Source organism: Glycine soja, chromosome 13 (genome assembly GCF_004193775.1).
Source record: "Glycine soja cultivar W05 chromosome 13, ASM419377v2, whole genome shotgun sequence".
Classification (NCBI taxonomy): Eukaryota; Viridiplantae; Streptophyta; class Magnoliopsida; order Fabales; family Fabaceae; genus Glycine; species Glycine soja.
The window spans coordinates 15179622-15189548 of record NC_041014.1 but is presented as its reverse complement, the minus strand read 5'-3'; the positions used below and the strand labels follow the sequence as shown (position 1 = coordinate 15189548).

Below are 9927 nucleotides of genomic sequence, written 5' to 3'. Positions count from 1 at the left end.
AAAATAAATATAAAAAATTAAAAGGTAGCATTTTAAAAAATATTACCTTCAAGTAGCGTATAAAAAATGTATTAGAAGCTATTAAAAAATTATTTATTAAACAATAAAAAAAAGTTTTTAACTAATTAAAAATTAATTAAAATATCTTGCTAAAAAAATTCATAAACTCTAGAATTTTCTGATCAGCCCATTTTAATAAGATTAAATATATCACACATAAGTATTTTGAATAGTGGTTGCGATTGCATATTCCACACAATGCAATCCAAGTGTTTGTGTTAATAGTAAAAGAATAACCATCTCCCATCTCACCGATTCCCGCTTTTTCCAATTTTACTTCTTTGCATTCCACGTGTCAGTGCTTCCCTCACCTCCCACGCAAGCTCACCTCGTTGTGCTTCCTCTGCTTCTTCGTTAGAAATTGCTAGTTATATTCTTAATCTTTATCATTTGAAGAGAATCATATTTTATAATTTGAAGAGGTCACTTTGAAGTTCATTAGTGCTAGTGACTACGGTTGCTATGTTTTTCAATGAGTGAATTTCGTGAAGATCTTATATTGTAATTTTATCATTCGAATAAAATCTTTTTGCTAGTACTCTTCTTTATTTCATTCTTCTTTTGCATCTAAAACTTGTGTTCACAATGTTGATCCAACCAAACATATGGTAGTAAATCAAATCAATAATATTGATACTCATTTATGAGTTAGTTTTTTTTTAATAAAAAAATGAGTAGAGCTTGGAAGCAATTTCTGATATACTCTTCTATGGCTTTAGGCAATTAAATCACTACTTCAATTGCATTCTTAATCTTTAATTTTTCGTGCTTTTCTCAGTGACAACAAGGATGTATTGGATTTAACGACTACAATGAAGTTTTTAGAAAGTTAGTAGTTTATTCTTGATATGCTTACGAAATGTTTTTTGATGGGACATAAATTCTTGGTGCATACCTGATTTCTTTAATTTTATTTTTAAAGTTCTAGTAGTTTGTGTATATGAAATTCTCCCAAGCACATTTCATTACTTGAAAGTTAATAAAGACTGCCAATGTAGATCCATGTGAATTTATAGATATTTTTTTGCATGCAAATTAATTTGGGTTTCCTATCTTGATCTTTTAGATAATTCGAGTGCTCTTGGAAGATGACTCTTCATCAAAGAATAGCAATTTAGAGTATCAATCAATTAATAAAGAGTTTCTTCTTTTCTCAATGACAACATGGATGTATTGGATGAAATGATTACAATGAAGCTTTTAAAAAGGTAATAGTTGATTCTTGATATGCCTGCATGTTTTTTGGTTGGACATTAATTCTTGATGTATACCTGTTTTCTTCAATTACAAAGTTATGGTAGTTTGTGTATATGAAATTTACTCGAGCACATTTGATTACTTAAAAGTTAATAAAGACTACCAATGACGATCCATGTGAGTTTATAGATATTTTTTTCATGCAAATTAATTTGGGGTTTCCTACCTGGATCTTTTAGATAAATCAACTGCTTTTGGAAGATGACTCTGCATCAAAGAATGATCATTTAGAGGACTAATCAATTATTAAAGAGTTTCTTTCTCACAACAAGGATGTATTGGATGAAACAACTACAATTAAGCTTTTGGAAAGATAGTAGTTGATTCTTGATAGGTCTGTTGCATATTTTTTGGCTGGACATTAATTCTTGGTGTATACATGTTTTCTTTAATTTTTTTATAAAGTTCTAATAGTAGTTTGTGTATATGAAATTCTCTCGGCACATGCTATTTCTTTTTCACGGTTAAATTCAACAAAATATGCAAGAAAGTAAAGGATGTGCTTGTAGTTTTTTTATATTTTTAGAATTTAGTTATCTTAATAAATTATTCAGAAGGAAACTTATATATATCTATTTATCTATCTATCTACCTCTAATTAAAGAAAGAGCATTGGCATCCACATGTCACCCTTTGGGGAAAAAATTCTGTCTATTCATTACCCAAATTTGTGACCATTGATTTTTTTATCCAATGGGTCATATCAAAACTTCTAAGAGAAGCTTCACTACTCGTGTCACCTCTTTTATCTTTCTTTTTTACCTAAAACCCTTTGTGTTGTGAGAAAAAACCTCTGCTCCATCCAGAACCTTCTTTTTTCATTCATCATATTTCTAAACTACTCAACATATCTCTGCCTGCCCAAAATTGTGTCTTTGTTCTTTTCCATTGGCTCAATCTTTGACAAAGTTGAACATTGTGTAGGTATGCGTCAGTTATGGTTTTCTGCAAGTTGAATGTCAATAGTTAATCATATTTTTGCACTTAGGAATTGTCTTCTCGGCCTGTCCAACAGAAAACGAAAACTTGGTAAGAAAGTTCTTTTTTAAATATATTATTTTGAATCTGATGTCATTCCCTAATGCAATTGACAAAATGCTCAAAAGACATTTTAAAGTTGTTACAAATTATGGAATTATGTAAGGATAGAGAACTTATTGCATTAGTACTATATATATATATATATATATATATATATATATATATATATATATATATATATATAAGCCACTTTTATTGTTGGCATTTGATTCTAATTGCATACAGGATTTGTCTAGCACACAGGCAAAAAACTCAATTTTCTCTAGGCATGACAACCCATAAAGTATATGTTTCTTATAAGTAAGTTTATAGATTTATCTGATCAACAAGATGTGATATTTGTGTTTTGTTTCAAAATATGCAACAAACTGTATGTTAGGTAGGTCCTCAATGAAACCACTATGTCAGCACTATCACAAAGTGATCTTCGAACTGTGTTGTGAATGATGCAGTATTCTACTCTGCTGCCCATGTTTGTAGGGACTAGTTTTTTTTTTTTTTTGTCACAGATTTTACACTTACACTGTTTGTTTGATGTGTAGAATTAATTATGATTGACACAACTTGAATGCAACACCCTTTAAAGAGGGGAAAACTTTAGTAATATGTTAGTGCATATAGTTTTTGTCATTCTATTCATGAATTATATTGATGAAAAGGTCTATTGTGATTTCATTAGCAAAATTTGCACATTATCCTATTGGCATTCAAAACTCAATGTATGGGTAAGGCTTTTTATTAATGAAGATATCAAAGAAAAAAATGATTTCTTGTAAAGATATTTCTTATTTTGGTAGTTGAATGATATTTTAGGATTTACTAATGCTATTAACATTGTGTGTATTCATTTAATGTAGTTTGGAACCAAGTGATAACTATGATGTTTGCTAAAGTCAAAGAATTGTATAGATATCTCAAAGCTCTATGATTAGTTGTGAGGATAAGTTTTTGTAGAATTGAGGTTGTTAGTTTAAGTGAGGGGGCTGAAATCCAAAAGGTTATCATTAGATTGCATAAATATAACATATTATTCAAGATTTGGCCTTAATATTTGGTTCGTTGGAACTATATTGAAAAAATTTTCTTGGTTCATAATGCTAACTTTGTCACTATAGAAACTATTGAAAAGGAATCTAAAAAATCACTTACCAAAGAGGTAGAGAAAGTTAGTAATGAAAAAAGAAGAGAGTATACAACAAAAAACTCTCTTTCTTGCACACTGACAAATAAAAAAAAACTATTTTCTTTTATTTTTTATAATAATGATAATTGGATTATTTATGTATTATTTATGAAGAAACACAAACATGGAGTTAAAATAGAAGATAATATTATCAGAGTTATAGCGTTGCTGTTCTAGGAAAAAAAATTGAATTCAATTTGAAACACCAATCAGAGTTCCAATCTCAAAAGAACTTCAATTTAACAGGGTGTTTCTATTTTTTTATGTTTAAAAATTTGCAAGTATTGGATGATACAAAAATAAGGTAAGAAAATATTAATAATAATTTTTTTTGTTAAAATTAAGAAAAATAAAATTATTAGTGTACAAATATAAAATACACTTTTTAGTAAAGGCATTTTCATCTACTTCCTCTCAACGTGAAAAAACATAAATAATATATAATATTATTCATGTTATGACTCAACACTTATTTTAAGAGAAATAATATGTAAAGAAACTACTTTGGTTTATTATTAAAATTATTGAACATAAATTACTAGATGTTGTAATTATTGTCAAATTGCATTGCAAGGACCTAATCCCTCATCTCTTTCTTTCTCGTTTTGATCTATGTAAACAATACAAATGTTGATGAATTATTATATAAAACTCTTTGTTATAAAAGTGTTGTTATTGTAATTTTGAAAATAAAAATTTTACTATTTAATATCTACATAGTAGAGTTGATACTAGCATGTGAAAAAAATTTAAATTTAATTTGATCAACAAATTTAAATTAAAATGTACTATTTCTTTTTATCATATCTATAACTTGATATATTAAAAATTTATTAAATAATGTGTAGTTGTGTACAAAAGAAATGATAATTTGAAATAAAATTCATATTTAAATAGATTAAAAATATATTATCTTATTCAATATATTCTTGATCAAATAAATTAACATATTTTATCTTTTCTTTAATTTTATAAAATTTTTGTTATTATAATTTTGAAAATAAAAATACTACTATTTAATATCTATGTAGTATAGTTCATATCAACATGTAAAAAATATAATTTAAATTTAATTTGATCAACATATTTAAATTAAAATGTACATTTTTTTTATCATATCTATAACTTGATATATTAAAAGTTTGTTAAATAATGTATACTTGTGTACAAGAGAAAGGATAATTTGAAACAAAATTCATATTTAAATTGATTAAAAATATATTATCTTATTCAATATATTCTTGATCAAATAAATTAATATGTTTTATCTTTTCCTTAATTTTATAAAAGTGTTGTTATTATAATTTTGAAAATAAAAATTGTACTATTTAATATTTAAGTAGTAGAGTTGATAACAACATGTGAAAAAAATAATTTAAATTTAATTTGATCAAGATATTTAAATTAAAATGTATTTTTTTTATCATATCTATAACTTGATATATTAAAAATTTATTAAATAATGTATAATTGTGTACAAAAGAAAGATAATTTGAAATAAAATTCATATTTAAATTGATTAAAAATATGTTATCTTATTCATTATATCTTTGATCAAATAAATTAACCTATTTCATCTTTTCTTTAATTTTATTTATTAAATCATTTTTGTAATGAATAAATACACCAAAAAAAGATAAAATAAAAAACATAAATAGTATATGATATTGGTCATATTATATAGATTTACTCAACAAAGTTGTTGTACGCTATTAAAAAAATGGGGTGAATGTATGTAAATAGGAATATGAGATTTATGATAAAAAAAATAGATAAAAATAAAATTAATTTAATAACTTTTTAAAAGAAATAATATATAATTATTAAAATATGGTTTTATAAAAAAAGATCAAATTTAAGTATAATATTAAATTCAATATTTTTTAATTATTTTAACATATATTCGTAATAGAAAAGTTATTTAAAATTTTATATTATTGACTATACTTAAATTCAACATCAAGAAATTTAAACCAGTTAGTTAAATAATGTATGTTAGTTGTTATAAACTCTTTAACACCTAAATTTGATTCTTATGAAAGTAAATAATGTTTTTTTAAATAGAAATATAAGCATATTTTCTTATATGAAAATAATGTCATTTTGATATTTGGTTTGTACCATAAAGGACCTATATACACCAATTATCCTATGGTTCATTTCGAGGAATATGGTAAGTATTTAAAAATTCATCAAAAGTCTATATAAGTATTTATGATAACTATTATTGTTATTAATATTCATTTTCTTTCTTCTATGTTTATTATCATCATCAAGCATATGTGGACTTGGATGAAAACAATATTAGAGAACAAGAATAAAAAATAACATACAGTCATTATCATGCTTATCTTAACCATAATATATATATATATATATATATATATATATATATATTTAAATTATTATATATAAACATAAGATTAAATACTTTTTAATTTTATAATTTTTTAGGTTTAATTTTGTTTTCTAAATTAAAAAAATACTTTCATTTGTTCTTATGTTTTTATTAAATCATTAATATGATATTGCCAAGCTGATGTTTCATGTTAGTTTTGTGATTATTCTTCAATATATTTGTTATGAACACATTTTAATATGTTAGCTATTTTTTATTTTTACTTTATAGTTTAGTCTTTTGTAAATAATATACTAGCAACATATTTAACAAAAATAATCTCAATAAAATTAAATATATATTTCATTGTTTATAAAATTTAAAAACACATGAATAACCATGGATATAATAGATGTTAAGTAGACAATATTATTTTATAAAATATATTATAAAATTTTAATTGTATCGTAGTCAAGAACCAGGGATGTGGAGGGAGACTATGTTAGGAAACAAGTACAAGAAATAACATGCAATCTGGTGATGTTTCATTGTCCAGCTTATCTTAACCATCATTTATACATCTTTTTAAAAAATAATTATATATAAACATCAGATTAAATACTTTTTCATTTTTTGAGATCAATTTTGTTTTCTAAATTTTTTTTTTAAATATTTTGATTTATTCTAATATTTTTATTAAATCATTTATCAAATGACATTGTCAAACGATCCTCCAAATTAGTCTTATAATTGTTCTTCAATATATTTATCATCAATGTATTTTAGTATATTAGCAGTTTTAGAATTTTACTTCATAATTTAGTCATTTGTAAGTAATATACTAACAACACATCTAATAATTATAACCACAATAAAATTAAATATGGATTTCATTCTTTATAAAAGTTTAAAACATGAAAGCTATTATCCGGTTATTTTCAAATTATTCAATCTAGGTCCATGTGTTTTACCCAAACTAATGAGAACTATTTCCAATAAAATATTTTTTCCTTAATTTACAGTTTAATGTATAATCTATTTAATAATTCGAAACATACAATTTGAAAACTTGGTACTAAGCTTACATACATAAATTTAATGCTATCCAAAATAAAGAAAGAAAGAATTCGCAACCAGGCTATGCAAAATTCCGTCTTCAATCAGAACTTCTTGATCCAACAACTTTTTAGCCACCACCTTCTAAGTTCTAACTTTCTTCAACTTGCATTACCTTGATCCACCGAGACAAAAACATTTGCATTCACAGCCTCATCCGTTTCGATCACAACGCGATTCTGAGAAACGTTTCTGAGAGCATGATTCGGGAAGGTGTTGCCACTGGCACTTAAAGAATACACAACATGCTTGATAAGGTTAGGGAAAAGCAAAACTTTGTTAAAATCAGCAGTCCATGAGGTTCCATTACCAAGCAAAGACATCTTTGCAGCTGTGGCCTTTAAGTTCATACCCCTCACAACATTTCTTGCCACAAAAACTTGATCAATTTGATTAAAATGACTATTTGATTGGTCCAACTTGACTATATCAACCCCTTTATTTAAGCCAGAGAACATGTTGTCAACAATATTGAGACCACTTACAACCCCTTTGACTGATTTTAACACAATACCGGCATCACCAAGGAAGAAACTGCTAGAGATGTGGAGCTGAACCGGGTCTTCGGCGACAATATTGGTGTAATCCATGTAAGAATTCACAATCCTAGTTTGTGTCAAGCCAGGAAGTTTCAAATAAATCCCTGTGCCTCCAAAGCCAGAGGCCTTATTGTAGCAATGCACTCCAGAAAGAGTGTTGGCTTGACCAGTGACCAATATTCCTATGTCAGCAGAGAAAATCACAACATCTGTGACTGCATTGTCATTTCCCTGAAGGCTTATTCCAGTGCCTGAGAAGTCCCTTTCATGTTTGTCTCCCCCAGCAGTGATGTGCTGACCTAGGAAGGTGTTCCTGATGTAGGTTTCATGGCCACTTTGGACTAAAATTCCAGTGGTGGAGAAATGTGTAATGTAACAATTGTCTATGTTGATTCTTAGTGAGTTTTTTATTGCAATGCCCCCTCCCCTGAAATTGGAGTCCAGCAAGAGGTTCTTGAGAGTTATGTACTCATAATTGTAGGAGTTGCTTTCTCCTGAGGTGGACAAGTCTATGAGATGGCCATCTGGTGGAAAAAGATTTGAGGCTCTTATAGTTCCCCCATGTATCTGTCAACGTTTAAGTAGAAATGAAATCAAACTCAGCAGTCAAATTTGAGGTCTTTTGGGCTGACCAAAGCTTCATTTTTGCCTTGATTTGCTGCAATGCAACTTTGTGTACTAAGAATTTGTGTAATTTGAAAAGTCTTCTGTTGAGAAAAGAACAAAAAAAGCATTGACCGAAAAGGAGAAAAGCTTGGAAAAGACTTTCTTCCTTTTAAATATTAAATTTAAATGGGTATAGTCATTCCTAAAACAATTTTTCTATTTCAAGGTTGACGAAAAGCAAACTTTATAAACGTGGATATTTTAATTTTCCGGTTCTAGATTAATGTGTTTAGTAATTTACCAAAGATATTAAATTCTTAGCTTAATATTTATGCATTGTTATTGCAAGAAATTTTACAATATAAATTAATAAGAAATTATCATTAATATTTTTTATGTAGTTATTATAAAAGTTAACATATTATACTTGATAGTTTGGGATCAGACGATTTTAATAAACTTTCCATGAAGAAAGTATGCTTCTCATACCATGAGGTTTCCAGCCCTGGCCAGAGGCAACTTCAGTGGTTGGCTAATTATGTACTTTCCACCCTCAAGATTAATCTGAGCGCCTCCAAGATCTTTGATGTCCTTCATTAAGAACCCTTCACTTGGACCTTTGGCTGCATCTGCTATGGCTGCAAGAAGAGCTATAGTGCTGTCTGAATTGCCTGTTGGATCTGCACCATAAGATGTCACAAGGTACACATGTGGTTTCTTGATTTCCTTCATTAGCCAAAAAAAGAAAAGTATCAAACATTGGCAGTTTCAATGGTAACTCAAAAAGGAAATTAAAGGGTATCTATTTCATGACTGAAATACCTGTGGTGGAAGAGGAGAAGGAGTAGGAGAGGGTGAGAATGAAGGTGGTGTTGAAGCAATGGAGTCACGCCTAGTAATAGAGGCCTTCAATGCCTTAAGTCCAAGCAATGCTTCTTGATGAGTGCCTCTAGAAAGAGTCCTTTGAGGCATGTTCTCACCATAAGAATAAGTAACATAGAAACAAGTTATTCCAAGAAGTATGAACCACATTCGAGATATTGTTGCCATTGTGGTTAATTTCCCTTGATTAGATTTTTTTGAGCAAATGCATCAGGTTAGGGGGAAGCAGTTATGAAAAGGGCTTTCGTTGAAAGCGCATATAAATAAGGGAGTGGAGAGGGGGAAAAGTCGAGGGGTTAAGACTGACTTTATATGGAAATATAGGGTGACATTTTTCATAGGGGATCATAGTCTTAGACATAATGCACACTTCATTTGAACTATTATGTTAGTGTTAGTTTGAAGGTTTCTCTTTAAACTTTTTCCTCTAAATTTTTTTCATTTTCTCCTGATGTGACAGAAAAGTAAGCGGTAAACAAATGTAGGGAGCTTCACAAGTTTGACATATGGAGACAAAGTTTTAATATTTTTTACAATAAGTTTAGGTAAGTTAGGTATTTGAACTCTCCAACATACATCATGACATGTCTCAACTTAACTTTATATTAAGAGGGTTGATAGAGGTATTGACAAATAGCTCACCAACGTAAGAGATCCTCATTTTATAATTAAATGTAAAAAACGTTTTTGGAATAGGAAGCAAAGTAGCACTTCCAATGAACTAGAATTCTATGATGGCTGCTTAATCAAGGGAAATCAGAAATTAAAATTTGTTTTAATGGAGAAGTTAGTCCTATATATCATGATATGTCTTGGAGATGAAGATATATCAGGTCAAGTTGGATCTATGTTAAGGCTCTAATTGGATTACATTGTACTAATATTTTGCATTATATTGTAATATA

At 27.8% G+C, this 9927-nt stretch overlaps 1 protein-coding gene across 1 annotated transcript; it reads right to left on the bottom strand.

Moving 5' to 3' along the window:
• Positions 1-6823: 6823 nt before the first annotated feature.
• LOC114381927 (polygalacturonase QRT3-like) lies at positions 6824-9302 on the bottom strand. The gene is made up of 3 exons (XM_028341158.1): positions 8963-9302; positions 8630-8866; positions 6824-8101 (listed from the first exon to the last, which is right to left on the bottom strand). Exons 1-3 carry the CDS (start codon positions 9188-9190, stop codon positions 7097-7099), a joined length of 1470 nt encoding a protein of 489 aa, XP_028196959.1. The 5' UTR covers positions 9191-9302; the 3' UTR covers positions 6824-7096.
• Positions 9303-9927: the final 625 nt, after the last annotated feature.